Below are 19529 nucleotides of genomic sequence, written 5' to 3' on the forward strand. Positions count from 1 at the left end.
CTGGGACCCCTCTCTTAGACCTAATTACATCTATGGCTGAGTTGTACTTATCGAGCAGCTCTTGTTCCCTGCCCTTCCCTATGTCATTTCCACCAGCACTAAGACAGATGATGTGCTTGTTCCCATTACTTGTCATAGTATTATCCAACATGTTGACTATGTCATCAACACCAGCTCTTGGGAAGCACACTCTCTATCTAATGTTCCTATCTCTGTTACGGAAAGCACGGTCCATATATCTTACCTGTGAGTCGCCCATCCTAATCTTGATACATCTACTTTTAGTGAATACCACATTCCACTTAAAGTTGTTGCCACTCTTCAACTCACTGTTGGTAACCTTTTCCTTCACACAGACTCCACCATTCACACACACACTCTCATCTAGGCGAATTTCCCGCCTCATATTTTCCTCTTGGAGAAGTAGAACCTTCTCCTTCAACACTTTAACCTAAGATTCCAAAACACTACAACAAGTCATGGTGCTCTTAACACTCTACACTAGTCCCCCAGACAGCTAGGACAGGATGACCTTTCGTGACTACTGACTTCAGCATACTGACCACTGATATATATATATATATATATATATATATATATATATATATATATATATATATATATATATATATATATATATATATATATATATATATATATATATATATATATAATTTTTTTTATTAACGCATCGGCCGATTCCCACCAAGGCAGGGTGGCCCGAAAAAGAAAAACTTTTATCATCCACTCCATCACTGTCTTGCCAAAGGGTTGCTTTACACTACAGTTACAAAACTGCAACATTAACATCCCTCCTTCAGAGTGCAGGCACTGTACTTCCCATCTCCAGGACTCAAGTCCGGCCTGCCGGTTTCCCTGAATTCCTTCATAAATGTTACTTTCTTCACACTCCAACAGCACGTCAAGTATTAAAAACCATTTGCCTCCATTCACTCCTATCAAATACACTCACGCATGCCTGCTTGAAGTCCAAGCCCCTCGCTCACAAAACCTCCTTTACCCCCTCCCTCCAACCTTTCCAAGGCCGACTCCTACCCTGCCTTCCCTCCACTACAGATTTATACACTCTCGAAGTCATTCTGTTTTGTTCCATTCTCTCTACATGTCCGAACCACCTCAACAACCCTTCCTCAGCCCTCTGGATAATAGTTTTGGTAATCCCGCACCTCCTCTTAATTTCCAAACTACGAATTCTCTGCATTATATTCACACCACACATTGCCTTCAGGTATGACATCTCCACTGCCTCCAGCCTTCTCGTTGCAACATTCATCACCCATGTTTCACACCCATATAAGAGTGCTGGTATAACTATACTTTCCTACATTCCCCTCTTTGCTTCCACAGACAAAGTTTTTTGCCTCCACAGACCCCTAAGTGCAACACTCACCCTTTTCCCCTCATCAATTCTATGATTCACCTCATCCTTCACAGACCCATCCGCTGACACGTCCACTCCTAAATATCTGAATACATTCACTTCCTCCATACTCTCTCCCTCTAATCTGATATCCAATCTTTCGTCACTTAATCTTTTCATTATCCTCATCACCTTAATCTTTCCTATATTCACTTTTAATTTTCTTCTTTTACATACCCTACCAAATTCATCCACCAACCTCTGCAACTTCTCTTCAGAATCTCCCAAAAGCACAGTGTCATCAACAAAGAGCAACTGTGACAACTCCCACTTTGTATTTGATTCTTTATCTTCTAGCTCCACAACTCTTGCCAAGATCCTGGCATTCACTTCTCGTACAACCTCATCTATAAATATGCTGAACAGCCACGGTGACATCAAACATCCTTGTCTAAGGCCTACTTTTACTAGGAAATAATCTCCCTCTCTCGTACATACTCTAACCTGAACCTCACTATCCTCGTAAAAACTCTTCACTGCTTTCAGTAACTTACCTCCTATACCATACACCTGCAACATCTGCCACATTGCCTCCCTATCCACCCTATCATATGCCTTTTTCAAATCCATTAATGCCACAAAAACCTCTTTACTCTTATCTAAATACTGTTCACCTATATGTTTCACTGTAAACACTTGGTCTACACATCCCCTACCTTTCCTAAAGCCTCCTTGTTCATCTGCTATCCTACTCTCCGTCTTACTCTTAATTCTTTCAATAATAACTCTACCGTACACTTTACCAGGTATACTCAACAGACTTATTTCCCTATAATTTTTCCACTCTCTTTTGTCTCCTTTGCCTTTATACAAAGGAACTATGCATGCACTCTGCCAATCCCTAGGTACCTTACCCTCTTCCATACAGTTATTAAATAATTGCACCAACCACTCCAAAACTATATCCCCACCTACTTTTAACATTTCTATCTTTATCCCATCAATCCCAGCTGCCTTACCCCCTTTCATTCTACCCACTGCCTCACGAACTTCCCCCACACTCACAACTGGCTCTTCCTCACTCCTAAAAGATGTTATTCCTCATAGCCCTATACACGAAATCACAGCTTCCCTATCTTCATCAACATTTAACAGTTCCTCAAAATATTCCCTCCATCTTCCCGGGAAAACATATGTCGTGTGCCAGATAGGTAAAATTGGTCAATTACCAAAAACTCATTTTAAATTAAGTTCTTTCTAAAGTTTTCCATTATACGTTTAAACATAAAAACATACAAGAAGAACCTTAGAAAACTTACGTAACCTTATTATAACTTGCACAATTGGTTCAAAGAACAGATAAGTTGATAAATTAGACACATGTGCAACAGTTGGTTATCTTTAAAGAGGAAACGTTTCGCCACACAGTGGCTTTATTAGTCCATACAAAGGATAACGGTGAAGAACGGGAGGAGTTTGAGGTAATCAGTCCCTCAGCCTTGAAAAGAATACAGCATATGTTCGAAGTAGTGACTTCTATACTGTAGGCACGTGAGGTGTAGCAGTCATAGGTGGTATCACATTTGACAAATCCAAACGTGAAAGTAGGTCATGTCTAAAGGTTAGGCAAGTGAAGACTTCCTGTATTAAGATCCCAAGATGTTCCTGTGTCTGACAGGAATCTAGATAAATGGTTCAGAGACGTGTTGCAAATGTGTCTAATTTATCAATTTGTGTTGCACATGTGTCGAATTTATCAACTTGTCGGTTCTCTGAACTATTTATCCACATTCCTGTCAGACACAGGAACATCTTGGAATCTTAATAACCAAGTGTTGCACATGTGTCTAATTTTATCAATATAATTTAGCCTAATCCAACTAAATATATTTTAGATAAGTTTACAATAATTTAATAATAAACATACAATGAAATATATTTTTTTTCGGTAGGTTCACAATGATTTATGCGAAATTATTGCAAACACAAATTATCGCTTGCCCTATTCGGCAAGAAGAAAGTTGCTATTTAAGCCAAAATCGAAAGTTTTACCTATTCGGCACGATATATATATATATATATATATATATATATATATATATATATATATATATATATATATATATATATATATATATGTATATATATATATATATAACATTGTATCTACGTCCACAGCAGGACTCGCTTAGCTTCGGCTAAGCACCCATACTTATCTTGGGTCTAGCTCATCGGTAAAGTACTGTGGACTCTGATACAGAGTTAGCAGGTTCGAGTCCTGCTGTGGACGTAGAGACAATGTTTGTAAATAATTTCGCCTCTTTGCGAATTGTTAAGCATATATATATATATATATTATATATATATATATATATATATATATATATATATATATAACACATATATATATATATATATATATATATATATATATATATATATATATATATATATATATATATAACACACACACATATATATATATATATATGTATATATATATATATATATACATGTATATATATATATATATTTAAAATATATATATATATATATATATATGCAATAAGATCACAGTAAACAGGTGATTTCAGAATATGCAAAACAACCACTCTGAAAGAATAGAGAAATTCCAAGCGCTTTCGTGACTACTCACATTATCAAGGAACTATGAAAGTAAAGCATCCAAGGAAGCTATATAAGGGGTCTGGCCAGCACTTCACTATCAGATCCCACAACGGTTAAACACCTGACGCGCGCCGACCCAACTTGGATAGGTCCTTTGCACAACTCACCCACAAACTATTCTACCCAAGAAAATTTAAAAATTATTATTTGTTCAGTGTATTTATTAGTGTATGGACTAATAAAAACACACAAACCAGGGAATCCAGTCAGACCAATTATTAGTTCCATAGGGTCAGTTTCATATAAATTATCCAAATGGCTTGTTGATATTTTGAGCCCTATTGTTGGCAAAATTTCTAACTTTAATGTTAAAAACAACATAGACTTGGTTGATAAATTAAGTTCCTTGACTGACTTAAATGATTTTAACATGGTTAGTTTTGATGTTACTTCCTTGTTTACGAAAGTTCCTGTTGATGATTTATTAAGTTTCTTATCTGAAGAACTCGTTAACTATGATTTACCATTGCCAGTTCCTACTATCATTAAACTTATTAAACTTTGCATTGTTGATGCAAAATTTGTATTTAGGGGGCTCTGGTAGCCTGGTGGTTAACGCTCTCGCTTCACACGACGAGGGCCTGGGTTCGATTCCCAGCCAGAGTAGAAACATTGGACGTGTTTCTTTCCACCTGTTGTCTATGTTCCCCATCAGTAAAATGGGTACCTGGGTGTTAGTCGACTGGTGTGGGTCGCATCCTGGGACACTGACCTAAGGAGGCCTGGTCACAGACCGGGTCGCGGGGGCGTTGACCCCCGGAACTCTCTCCAGATAAACTCTCCAGAATGATAAGTTTTACACTCAGAAGTTTGGTATTGCAATGGGAAATCCTCTTTCACCTGTTCTTAGTAACCTATACATGGAATTTTTTGAAACAAGGTTGCTTAACACAATCCTCCCTAATAGAGCTAAATGGTTCAGATATGTTGATGATATTTTGTGTCTTATGCACAAAAATGTAGATATACACCATTTCCTTGGAAAATTAAATAGCTTAGCCCATTCTATAAACTTTACTGTTGAGTTTGAAGAAAATAACTCATTGCCTTTTCTAGATGTTTTAATTATTAAGGGTAATAATGAATTCAAATTTAAACTTTACAGAAAACCTACAAATAACTGTTCCTATATCCACTATTATTCCTCGCATCAAGATAGAGTCAAACTGTCTGTTTTCTCATCAATGTTTTTGAGAGCTTTACGAATTTGTAGTCCTGAGTTCATAGATGAGGAAATATCCAAAATTTATGAAATAGGTAATGATTTAAAATACCCAAGAAATGTAATTGATAAATCTTTTAAAGTTGCTAGAAATACTTTTTACAATCCAAAAAGGGACAACCAGCCTTATTCAACTAAAAATATGTTGGTTCTCCCTTACCATGAAAGCTTGGTTGATATGCCTTCTCTTCTTAAGACTTTTAATATTAAAGTTGTATTCAAAAATCTTGATACAGTAAAAAAAACTTTTGATAAAGACTTCCCCCCAAAATGCTGATGGATGTGTCTATAAGATTCCTTGTAAAATTTGCGATAAAGTTTATTACGGTCAAACTGGTAAAAATCTCGAACTAAGATTAAAACAACATAAATATAGCATTAGAACTGGACAAGATTCCAATGCTCTATTTATTCATGTAAGAGATTTTAAACATCCAACTGATTTTCAAAAAGTTGAGAAAGTAGTATCAAGCAAGTCCATGGTCGACAGGAATATAATTGAATCTTGTTTCATAAAAAGCAGTTTTGACAATAATATGAATATTTCCTTTGGTTCATATAAATTAGATCCATTTATAATTAATAGAATTTGGGAAGAATTTAATAATACACTGGACAAATAATAATTTTTAAATTTTCTTGGGTAGAATAGTTTGTGGGTGAGTTGTGCAAAGGACCTATCCAAGTTGGGTCGGCGCGCGTCAGGTGTTTAACCGTTGTGGGATCTGATAGTGAGGTGCTGGCCAGACCCCTTATATAGCTTCCTTGGATGCTTTACTTTCATAGTTCCTTTATAATGTGAGTAGTCACGAAAGCGCTTGGAATTTCTCTATTCTTTCAGAGTGGTTGTTTTGCATATATATATATATATATATATATATATATATATATATATATATATATATATATATATATATATATATATATATATATATATATATATATATATATATATATATATATATATATATATATATATATATATATATATATATATAACATATATATTACTTACCTCGGCCCCTGCAAAGAAGGGAGCCAGGACAGAGGCCATAATGTACTTGTGGTAAACATAGGCAGCTGGTGCGTGGGCGGCCATCGCGCTGATCTGAGAGAAAAAAACACTAATCAGGTGGAGGTTGATGACACATGATGGCAGGAGTGGAGTGAGGAGTTACTGGTGGCAGGAGTGGAGTGAGGAGTTACTGGTGGCAGGAGTGGAGTGAGGAGTTACTGGTGGCAGGAGTGGAGTGAGGAGTTACTGGCGGCAGGAGTGGAGTGAGGAGGAAAATTATAATATTGTATGATGTTTGCATCTGTATTCAACTGCTCCAGTAGTGGCGTAATGAGGCCTGGTCACAGACCGGGCCGTGGGGGAGTTGACCACCGAAACCCTCTCCAGGTATTCTCCAGGTATACTCCAGGTATACTCTCCCTTTCACACGTGCACTGGTCAGCTTACATTTCAGATATGGTATCATGGATGTAATCCGTGGCGTTAACTGGTTGGTAGGTAAATGGGGTTTGAAGCCTGTATCCTGCAACAAGGTCATTCAGGCTGCGTGGTAACCTTGTCAACACCGGTCAAGAATACTTGAAGCCCTAAAACAGGAATTAAACTTAACTCTCCGAAAAATACACCTGCCGGTGTACTCAACCTTTGTCATGAAGTATGGTGTATTCTGATCTGTTACTCCAGTCTTCTTCCTGTACACTCTGTTAATGTACATTAAAGATAGTTCAATTTTACACTTCTCTGTTTCACCGTTTCCTTATACTGATGATTAGTGAGTTTTTCTGATTTTAAACCGTCATGTGTATTTTTTTTTTTTAGTCGCGATATGTTTTTGCTCTTCAGATCATGATGTGCCTTTTCCCGAGTTTAAACAGTGATGTGGTTGTTTTTTTCGATTTAAATCGTATGTGTTTTTTTTTCTATTTTAAACCATGAAGAGAAAGAAGAGGGGGAAGAGGAAGAAGCGCTCGCTAAGGGAGCAACAGTCGAAAATAGGTAAAATAAATATTTGTGCAAGTAATAGGCATAACTTACAACATCTCATTGCTAGTATATCCTTCGTCCAATTATTTTGCATTTTCCTACAATATTTTTTTCAGTGAAAATGCTCCCAGTGAAGTGATGGAGTGCCATGAGTACATTAAGTACACAATAAACGTAAGAGGCCCACGACACTTCAGTAGTCTCCTCGTTGTCTTCAAGAGGGAACTTGAAAAATCCATTCAGTCTGTGGTTCGTACTGTGAAGTGCATGTTGCCAGCAATAACAGGCTAGTTGATCAGGCCTTGATCCACCAGGAGGCCTGGTCTGGGATCGGGCCGCGGGGGAGTTGACCTCCGAAAAAATACTACGCGGAGCATTTATTCATTTTACACTATTTCCGTGGTTATTCACGTGTATCTCCTCGTTTCCCTTCTCACTTTATCTGATTATCCATTACTTTCCTTCCCGCATCAGCTCCATTTCCTCACACACAATTTCTTCTTGTCAATATCCTCACTTTCATCAATCTTCCCATCTCTGCCTAACGTCCACCATGCTTCCCTCAGTGGAACACATTAACTTAAGTTGACTCTCCCTCACACACTCCTTCCCTCCATAACACCATTAAAGTTTAAGTTATTAATCTTTCCAGCAGGAATCTCAAAGAAGTGAAAAAAAAGATGCTTTATTGCTGGGATTTTCCATTGCACTTCCTTGTAAGAAGATAAACTTTCTCAAACCATTTTCTGTCCTCTCAACGCTAGTGTGTCACGAGCTTCGTAACTGATCAGTTAGAAAAGATGTTTGTAATTCTTGGCATAATCTGGTTGAAAGTGCAGCATAAATAGCAAACCGATCATTTTGCGGTTTGAAAGAATTTTGCCACTACAAGTTTCTTATGTTTTGCTGTTATGGCGAAAAAAAACGAGTCAGAATAACTACTCATAGCAACGCTTGTGTAACTAATAGCCGGAAATGTGCAACCCACAACGGTGTATAACTCAGCCCAGATTATGTAACTCGTAGCAGAAATAGCACAAGGTAGATCAGTACTTGCATCGTGCAAGTACGTGTCTCAGATGTGGATGAATAAGAACACGTGAATCTGAAAAAACTAATTCCTCCAATAATATAAACCAAAGTTTTGAAATAATGATAAAAAAGTTGAACAAGATGGTATAGTAGATTGATGGACTCTCATAAGAGAAAGATGGTTGAAGAAGATCGGGGGGTCTTTCAAGGTCAGAAAGATGACAGAACATGACCTGCAGTAGACTGATATAGTCTTTCAGAGGAGAAAAAGATGGTGAAACAAGATGGAACAGCTGAATGACAGAGTTCTTCAGGAGAGAAAGATGAAGAAAGAAAATACACAAACTAGACCTAACAGAAAAGTAAAACCCCAAAATAAAAGTAGTGTTACGAATACCAGTATATTACTTTTTGAGGAACGTTAAGGCTACATGACAATTTTAAACCACCACTTTAATTTGTGTTTTTGAATATATATATATATATATATATATATATATATATATATATATATATATATATATATATATATATATATATATATATATATATATATATATATATTTAACTTTAATCTCCATATTTGACATTAAAAAATATTTGACTGGTGCTGGTCACTGCAAACAGATCAAGAGATAATCTTCAGAATGTAAACAAAGTCAAAGAACAGTAGAGGAGCAACGTGACCAGACTTACCCATGAGTTGATGTGTGGATGGTAGCTCATCATAGCAAAGAAGAGAGAAGTTCCCATGGAGTGGCCGATGTAGCTCAGTCTCTCAACCCCGGAGGCCTTTCGTGCGTAGTCCAGCATAGCCGGCATGTCGTAGCGAGCCATTTCATTCCAGCTGCCGGGGTACAAGAGAACGCATGCATTGCCTTCATATCACTATGTAAACAAGAGATGAGGATGAAGCTGACTTTTGTAGAATAATATCGAATTTCGTCAAAAGAAATTCTCAGACATGTTATTTTCATTTAATTCATACATCAAAATTTTGCTAGTAATTATTTTTCATGAATATATATATATATATATATATATATATATATATATATATATATATATATATATATATATATATATATATATATATATATATATATATATATATATATATATATAGAGAGAGAGAGAGAGAGAGAGAGAGAGAGAGATTTTTTTTTCAACAAGTTGGCCGTCTCCCACCAAGGCAGGGTAACCCAAAAAAGAAAGAAATCCCCAAAAAGAAAATACTTTCATCATCATCCAACACTTTCACCACACGCACACATTATCACTGTTTTTGCAGAGGTGCTCAGAATACAACAGTTTAGAAGTATATACGTATAAAGATACACAACATATCCCTCCAAACTGCCAATATCCCAAACCCCTCCTTTAAAGTGCAGGCATTGTACTTCCCATTTCCAGGACTCAAGTCCGACTATATGAAAATAACCGGTTTCCCTGAATCCCTTCACTAAATATTACCCTGCTCACACTCCAACAGATCGTCAGGTCCCAAGTATCATTCGTCTCCATTCACTCCTATCTAACACGCTCATGCACGCTTGCTGGAAGTCCAAGCCCCTCACCCACAAAACCTCCTTTACCCCCTCTTTCCAACCCTTTCGAGGACGACCCCTACCCCTCCTTCCTTCCCCTATAGATTTATATGCTTTCCATGTCATTCTACTTTGATCCATTCTCTCTAAATGACCAAACCACCTCAACAACCCCTCTTCTGCCCTCTGACTAATGCTTTTATTAACTCCACACCTTCTCCTAATTTCCACACTCCGAATTTTCTGCATAATATTTACACCACACATTGCCCTTAGACAGGACATCTCCACTGCCTCCAACCGTCTCCTCGCTGCTGCATTTACCACCCAAGCTTCACATCCACATAAGAGTGTTGGTACTACTATTCTTTCATACATTCCCTTCTTTGCCTCCATAGATAACGTTTTTTGACTGCACATATACCTCAACGCACCACTCACCTTTTTTTCCCTCATCAATTCTATGATTAACCTCATCCTTCATAAATCCATCCGCCGACACGTCAACTCCCAAGTATCTGAAAACATTCACTTCTTCCATACTCCTCCTCCCCAATTTGATATCCAGTTTTTCTTTATCTAAATCATTTGATACCCTCATCACCTTACTCTTTTCTATGTTCACTTTCAACTTTCTACCATTACACACATTTATATATATATATATATATATATATATATATATATATATATATATATATATATATATATAGATGATGGGATAAAGATAGAAATGTTAAAAGCAGGTGGGGATATAGTTTTGGAGTGGTTGGTGCAATTATTTAATAAATGTATGGAAGAAGGTAAGGTACCGAGGGATTGGCAGAGAGCATGCATAGTTCCTTTGTATAAAGGCAAAGGGGATAAAAGAGAGTGCAAAAATTATAGGGGGATAAGTCTGTTGAGTGTACCTGGTAAAGTGTATGGTAGAGTTATAATTGAAAGAATTAAGAGTAAGACGGAGAATAGGATAGCAGATGAACAAGGAGGCTTTAGGAAAGGTAGGGGGTGTGTGGACCAGGTGTTTACAGTGAAACATATAAGTGAACAGTATTTAGATAAGGCTAAAGAGGTCTTTGTGGCATTTATGGATTTGGAAAAGGCGTATGACAGGGTGGATAGGGGGGCAATGTGGCAGATGTTGCAAGTGTATGGTGTAGGAGGTAGGTTACTGAAAGCAGTGAAGAGTTTTTACGAGGATAGTGAGGCTCAAGTTAGAGTATGTAGGAAAGAGGGAAATTTTTTCCCAGTAAAAGTAGGCCTTAGACAAGGATGTGTGATGTCACCGTGGTTGTTTAATATATTTATAGATGGGGTTGTAAGAGAAGTAAATGCGAGGGTCTTGGCAAGAGGCGTGGAGTTAAAAGATAAAGAATCACACACAAAGTGGGAGTTGTCACAGCTGCTCTTTGCTGATGACACTGTGCTCTTGGGAGATTCTGAAGAGAAGTTGCAGAGATTGGTGGATGAATTTGGTAGGGTGTGCAAAAGAAGAAAATTAAAGGTGAATACAGGAAAGAGTAAGGTTATGAGGATAACAAAAAGATTAGGTGATGAAAGATTGAATATCAGATTGGAGGGAGAGAGTATGGAGGAGGTGAACGTATTCAGATATTTGGGAGTGGACGTGTCAGCAGATGGGTCTATGAAAGATGAGGTGAATCATAGAATTGATGAGGGAAAAAGAGTGAGTGGTGCACTTAGGAGTCTGTGGAGACAAAGAACTTTGTCCTTGGAGGCAAAGAGGGGAATGTATGAGAGTATAGTTTTACCAACGCTCTTATATGGGTGTGAAGCGTGGGTGATGAATGTTGCAGCGAGGAGAAGGCTGGAGGCAGTGGAGATGTCATGTCTGAGGGCAATGTGTGGTGTGAATATAATGCAGAGAATTCGTAGTTTGGAAGTTAGGAGGAGGTGCGGGATTACCAAAACTGTTGTCCAGAGGGCTGAGGAAGGGTTGTTGAGGTGGTTCGGACATGTAGAGAGAATGGAGCGAAACAGAATGACTTCAAGAGTGTATCAGTCTGTAGTGGAAGGAAGGCGGGGTAGGGGTCGGCCTAGGAAGGGTTGGAGGGAGGGGGTAAAGGAGGTTTTGTGTGCGAGGGGCTTGGACTTCCAGCAGGCATGCGTGAGCGTGTTTGATAGGAGTGAATGGAGACAAATGGTTTTTAATACTTGACGTGCTGTTGGAGTGTGAGCAAAGTAACATTTATGAAGGGATTCAGGGAAACCGGCAGGCCGGACTTGAGTCCTGGAGATGGGAAGTACAGTGCCTGCACTCTGAAGGAGGGGTGTTAATGTTGCAGTTTAAAAACTGTAGTGTAAAGCACCCTTCTGGCAAGACAGTGATGGAGTGAATGATGGTGAAAGTTTTTCTTTTTCGGGCCACCCTGCCTTGGTGGGAATCGGCCGGTGTGATAATAAAAAATATATATATATATATATATATATATATATATATATATATATATATATATATATATATATATATATATATATATATATATATATATATATATATATATATATATATATATATATACATGTGCTAGGAATTCGCAAGAACAGGCGAAATATTCACAAACACTGCCTCCTGCTTGAAAGCTGGCTGCTTTGGATCGACGTCTAGCTCACGCTAGACGCCAAGGTATTGGACCAGTGTAGCTAGGTTGGTAAAGCACTGCGTACCTTGTTCCAAGGTTCGTAGGTTCGAGTCTCCTTCAGCCAGAGATCAGTGTTTGTATAGATATACATGTATATATACACAAATAACCCGCACATAGAAGAGAGGAGCTTACAACGACGTTTCGGTCCGACTGAACCATTTACAAAGTCACACTAACCAGAAGTGGAGCAGGACGGCTATATATAGGCAGGAAGAGGTAGTGGTGGTAGTAGTAATAGTAGTAGTAGTAGTAGTAGTAGTAGTAGTAGTAGTAGTAGTAGTAGTAGTAGTAGTAGTAGTAGTGGTAGTAGTGGGGAACTAAGGAGGAGGAGCCAGTCAAATATAATGAAAGGGGAGCACTGCAAGGGAGCTAGGTGCTCATAGAGGGAGAGCAAGTGCACAGAGGTGGGGGGAAACTGAAGTGATGAAATAAATAATGAAGGAACAGAAACACGTGACAGAAGAAAGACAAAAAAGGAAAGAGGAAAGGGAAAGAGGGAGAAGATGAAAAATGAGGAATCAGGTTAAGTCACGGTGTTCTGAAGTTTGGAGCATTTTACAATGTAGTGGGAGAGGAAGGCATTACAGAGACGAAGCCAGCACTAAGATTCATACAAGGAAAGTTGTGTATTAGAGAGGGTTCAACAAGACGGCGACTGTTAAAATTGGAAGTAGGGAAGACAGTTTTAGCAGACCAGTCTATAGGATGGCTCTGATCTCTGAGGTGACAGAAAAGAGCATTGTTAGTGTCTGCAAGCCTAACACTATTTTTGTGCTCCCTAAGTCTGTCAGAAAGAGATCGGCCAGTTTCTCCAAAGTATTGAAGAGGACAGGAGGAGCAAGAAATAGAGTAGACACCAGGAACATCTGTAGAGGGAGGAGAGGTATGAACGAGATTAGTGCGAAGAGTGTTAGTCTGGCGGAAAGTAAGCTTGATGTCTAAGTAACGGAGAGAATTGTTGAGATCAGAAAGTCCGGAAATGTAGGGAAGGCAGAGGACAGAAGAGTTCCCAGGAGTAGAGAGTTTCGGAGAGAAGAAATTACGTTTAGCACGTGAGGGGGCAGAGTCTATGAAATGGGAAGGGTAGCCAAGACGGGAAAACGAATTATGAAGACCGGAAATTTCTGCTGGAAGGAACTGAGGATCACAGATGCGGAGGGCACGGAGAAAGAGGGAGATAAGAACACTTTTCTTGACAGGGCAAGCATGATAGGAAAAGTAGTGAATGTACATGCCACTGTGCATAGGTTTTCGGTAAACGGAAAAGGAAAAACCTGTATCTGATCGGTGGACATGGACATCAAGGAAAGGAAGCAAGAAATTAGATTCCCATTCAGCTTTAAACTTAATGGAAGGGGCAAGATTATTAAGAGCTTCAAGAAAAGGTTGGAAGAGATTGGAGTCATGACGCCACAGAGCAAAGATGTCATCCACATAGCGGAGCCAGAGTGAAGGTTGCACATCGATGGTAGGAAGAAGAACAGTCTCGAAGTATTCCATGTAAAGATTAGCAAGGACAGGAGAGAGAGGTGAGCCCATAGCGACACCGAAGGTTTGAGAATAATATTTCCCTTGGAAGGAAAAGGAATTAGAGTCCACACAGAGGCGGATAAGATCAAGAAAGACTTCAATAGGTATAGGGAGGAAACCTTTCAAGGGCCTTCTCTCTAAGGAAATCAAGGACATCATCAAAAGGGACATTGGTGAAGAGGGACTCAACGTCAAGACTAAGCATCTTACAGGTTGGGAGAGAGCGAACCCGTTCAATGAAGTCTTGAGAGTGACGGAGGTGGGCAGGAGAAAAAGTACCAAGAAAGGGAGTGAGGGTTTTGGCCAACCAAGAAGCAAGAGAATAAGAGACAGAACCTCTAGAGGATATGATAGGACGAAGAGGAATATCAGGTTTATGAGTTTTGGGAAGGCCATAGAAATAGGGAAGAGAGGGACAGATGACACGAAACCGTTGAACAAGGTCAAAGTCAGGTGGACAGAGGTCGGAGAGAGTCCTTAGTTTCTTGTTGAAAGTTCTCTTGATGCGATCAAGAGGGTTGGAAACGAGAGGAGTGTAGGTACGTGAGTCAGAGAGCAAGACATCAGCTTTACGGAGGTAATCCTCGCGATCAAGGATAAGTACCGAATTACCTTTGTCAGAAGATAGTATGACAATGTTAGTGTTAGATTTAAGAGAAGAAAGGGCAAGTTGGCAACGGCGTGGAAGGTGGTGATTCTTAGAAAACAGACTAACAAGAGCAGGAAGGAGGGCGCCACGAAAAGTGGACAAGTCAGGAAGATTACGGGATCGAGAATGACGAAAGGAATCAAAAGAGCTAATCAGGGCAATACCAGCGCGAGGAGTAGGCGAAGTGGCAAAGGAAAGGCCAAAACCAAGAAGTTCAAGCTCATACTGAGAGAGTGAGAGAGAAGACAAGTTAGTAACACAGTCAGTGAGAAAGAATTTAGACCAAGGGCTAGCTGAGATGAGACGTTGAAATTTATTCTGTAGTTTAGAAGAATGAATTTGTGTATTCAGGCGAGCAGTGTCAAACGCAATGTTAGAGAGAAGGTTACAGAGATCTTGCGGTAGAGCCTCAAAGAGAGCACGTTGACGTTGACGGAAAGTAAAGAAGGCATCATCAACCTGTGACTTAGAAAGAATGAGCTGTTGAAGTAGGAGACGGGCATGATCAGGAAAGGGAGTGCCCAGTGGGTTGGGTTTCAGGAAATGGGAGAAGGAAGGTGGCAGAACTTGTTCAGCAAGACAGTCACGTAGGAAGCGAAGCTGATTCTTACGACGCCTGGTAGCAATAAGAGCAGCCTCGTAAGATCGAAAGAGGGGTTTAAAAGAGGGAAGAACATTAAAAAAGTTGGAGAGAATATGACGCTTAATGCGGGGTCCATAAATAACAAAAAAGGCACAATACCGTGACTGGAACGATATACAAATAACCCGCACATAGAAGAGAGGAGCTTACGACGACGTTTCGGTCCGACTTGGACCATTTACAAAGTCACACTAACCAGACTAACCACACTAACCACTCTCAAGACTTCATTGAACGGGTTCGCTCTCTCCCAGCCTGTAAGATGCTTAGTCTTGACGTTGAGTCCCTCTTCACCAATGTCCCTTTTGATGATGTCCTTGATTTCCTTAGAGAGAAGGCCCTTGAAAGGTTTCCTCCCTATACCTATTGAAGTCTTTCTTGATCTTATCCGCCTCTGTGTGGACTCTAATTCCTTTTCCTTCCAAGGGAAATATTATTCTCAAACCTTCGGTGTCGCTATGGGCTCACCTCTCTCTCCTGTCCTTACTAATCTTTACATGGAATACTTCGAGACTGTTCTTCTTCCTACCATCGATGTGCAACCTTCACTCTGGCTCCGCTATGTGGATGACATCTTTGCTCTGTGGCGTCATGACTCCAATCTCTTCCAACCTTTTCTTGAAGCTCTTAATAATCTTGCCCCTTCCATTAAGTTTAAAGCTGAATGGGAATCTAATTTCTTGCTTCCTTTCCTTGATGTCCATGTCAACCACTCAGATACAGGTTTTTCCTTTTCCGTTTACCGAAAACCTATGCACAGTGGCATGTACATTCACTACTTTTCCTATCATGCTTGCCCTGTCAAGAAAAGTGTTCTTATCTCCCTCTTTCTCCATGCCCTCCGCATCTGTGATCCTCAGTTCCTTCCAGCAGAAATTTCCAGTCTTCATAATTCGTTTTCCCGTCTTGGCTACCCTTCCCATTTCATAGACTCTGCCCTCTCACGTGCTAAACGTAATTTCTTCTCTCCCAAACTCTCTACTCCTGGGAACTCTTCTGTCCTCTGCCTTCCCTACATTTCCGGTCTTTCTAATCTTAACAATTCTCTCCGTTACTTAGACATCAAGCTTACTTTCCGCCAGACTAACACTCTTCGCACTAATCTCGTTCATACCTCTCCTCCCTCTACAGATGTTCCTGGTGTCTACTCTATTTCTTGCTCCTCCTGTTCTCTTCAATACTTTGGAGAAACTGGCCGATCTCTTTCTGACAGACTTAGGGAGCACAAAAATAGTGTTAGGCTTGCCGACACTAACAATGCTCTTTTCTGTCACCTCAGAGATCAGAGCTATCCTATAGACTGGTCTTCTGCTAAAACTGTCTTCCCTACTTCCAACTTTAACAGTCGCCGTCTTGTTGAATCCTCTCTAATACACAACTTTCCTTGTATGCATCTTAGTCCTGGCTTCGTCTCTGTAATGCCTTCCTCTCCCACTACATTGTAAAATGCTCCAAACTTCAGAACACCGGTGACTTAACCTGATTCCTCATTTTTCTTCTTCTCCCTCTTCCCATTTCCTCTTTCCTTTTTTGTCTTTCTTCTGTCGCGTGTTTCTGTTCCTTCATTATTTATTTCATCACTTCAGTTTCCCCCCACCTCTGTGCACTTGCTCTCCCTCTCTGAGCACCTAGCTCCCTTGCAGTGCTCCCCTTTCTTTATATTTGACTTGCTCCTCCTCCTTGGTTTCCCTCTACTACCACCACTACTACTACTACTACTACTACTACTACTACTACTACTACTAGTACTACTACTACTACTACCACTACTACTAGTATTACTACTACCACCACTACCTCTTCCTGCCTATATATAGCCGTCCTGCTCCACTTCTGGTTAGTGTGACTTTGTAAATGGTCCAAGTCGGACCGAAACGTCCTCGTAAGCTCCTCTCTTCTATGTACGGGTTATTTGTGTATCGTTCCAGTCACGGTATTGTGCCTTTTTTTGTTATTTATGTATATATATATATATATATATATATATATATATATATATATATATATATATATATATATATATATGGATCTGATAGTGAGGTGTTGGCTAGATTCCTTTGATGCTTTACTTTCGTAGGTCCTTGATAATGTGAGTAGTCACGAAAGCGCTTGGAATTTCTCTATTCTTTCACAGTGGTTGTTTTGCATATTCTGAAATCACCTGTTTAATGTGATCTTATTGCATATACATATATATATATATATATATATATATATATATATATATATATATATATATATATATATATATATATATATATATATATATATATATATATATATATATATATATATATATATATATATATATATATATATATATATATATATATATATATATATACATGTGTGTGTGTGTGTTGAATGTGATATCAGCCTAGCGTGACTCTTCAGAACTGGTTGAGAAGCATGGGCAGGAAGCAAGACTTGTACTCTGTAGCTACTAATAGGTGAAACAAATAGTTGAGCACCTGTATATAGTTCAATAACCCAGCCTTGTTTACCTGTAGTCCCAGAACTCAGGTTGTTTGGGTGAGAAACGGATGTGTCGTCTACCGTAGAAGTTGCCTCTGTTGTTGCCGAGCCAGACGTCGTAGCCAGCGTCAGCCAGTATGAACCCTTCGTCAGGAGGAGATGGTCGGGTTTAGAGAAGCACTGATAATACTAGCAACAGTGTAGATGATAACATGTATTTGGTCCTCAGCACTATCATCATAATACTAATGGTGGCGTTAAGCGTTAGGCAAAAACTGGTTTACATCCAGGAATGTGAAAACAATGAAAGTAATAATTTTTTTATAAATGAGGTACGGAATCAGGGTAATGGCATTGATATAACCCCAAGGTTTATCAGTTGAACGTGATGTAATATTTATATATATATGTATATATATATATATATATATATATATATATATATATATATATATATATATATATATATATATATATATATATATATATATATATATATATATATATATATATATATATATATATATATATATATATATATATATATATATATATATATATATATATATATATATATATATATATATATATATATATATATATATATATATATATATATATATATAATATGGTGAAGAGAGGTGTGGTCTTGCTGGCCGTTCATTTCAGCTGGCTACAGCAAACCCTCAATTCTTTTGTTTGGCAAACATAAAATTCCCTCATCAGAGGGTGCTCAGCAGGGTGATCCACTCGCTCCACTTTTCTTCTGCTTGGCAGTAGGAAAACTAACTTCCAGCCTATGCAGCGAGTTCAACATTTGGTACGTGGATGATGGCACTCTGGCATGTACCGAAGAGTCCTTGCTGGAGGACCTACAACTGGTGAAGACACGGGGAGAAGCCCTGGGACTCATCCTCAATCCCTCCAAATGTGAAATCATCACAACAAGCCAGGAAATAATCAATGCTGTGTGAACAATCCTCTTGGAAGTCTCTACTACAACTCCATTCAACAGTACCCTCTTGGGAGCACTGCTGCGTCACCAGGCCATTGACACGGTCCTCAAGGACAAATTGAATGACCTGAAGAGAATGTAGGGGAGAATAAGATGCCCTGTATCTTTTCACAAGGTGTCTTACTATGTCAAGACTCACTTCGTGAGGTGCGCACCCTCTTTTGATAATCCAACACTCGACGAATATGACGCACACCTGAGATTAACGTTTAAGAAGGCACTGAATCTGTTACTAGAGGATCGGCAATGGGATCAGGCAACCCTCCCAGTGCGACTGGGAGGTATATGAGTGCGCAAAGCAATGCAGGTAGCTTTACCTGCATTTCTGTCTTTGTGCTTGTCTTCCAGTGGATTAGTCAAGAAGATTGTCCCCAAACGCTTGAGAGACGTGGTAGGAGCTCAAGACACAAGGATCAATAAAGCAGCCATGCGGTGGGACACCTTTACAGACTCCTCCAGTTGACGAGCTCCTCTCAAAGATCACAAAGAGACCCACTGGGACAAACCGATCATGGAAAAAATCGCCAACGTAATGCTCACCAACGCTTCAGGAAAGGGCAAAGCTCGTCTCCTGGCGGTGAGGGCACCACACTCAGGAGATTTCCTTCTAGCTGTTCCTAATTCCTCCCTGGGCACTCGGCTCGACCCACAGGCCATTCGGACGGGTGTTGCTCTTCGTCTA

General features: G+C 39.2%; 1 protein-coding gene across 2 annotated transcripts in view; it reads right to left on the bottom strand.

Annotated features, from left to right (window-relative positions):
- The window catches only part of LOC128692825 (lipase 3), a 156352-nt gene that overhangs the window by 31920 nt on the left and 104903 nt on the right, over window positions 1-19529 (bottom strand). For both annotated transcript variants that reach the window (XM_053782161.2, XM_053782155.2), the window contains exons 5-7: window positions 17862-17976; window positions 9019-9169; window positions 6307-6399 (exon numbers count right to left, since the gene is read on the bottom strand). In XM_053782161.2, coding sequence (XP_053638136.2) covers window positions 6307-6399; window positions 9019-9169; window positions 17862-17976 — 359 coding nt within the window. The remainder of the gene's footprint in view (window positions 1-6306; window positions 6400-9018; window positions 9170-17861; window positions 17977-19529) is intronic.

This window comes from Cherax quadricarinatus, unplaced genomic scaffold (genome assembly GCF_038502225.1).
Source record: "Cherax quadricarinatus isolate ZL_2023a unplaced genomic scaffold, ASM3850222v1 Contig231, whole genome shotgun sequence".
NCBI lineage: Eukaryota > Metazoa > Arthropoda > Malacostraca > Decapoda > Parastacidae > Cherax > Cherax quadricarinatus.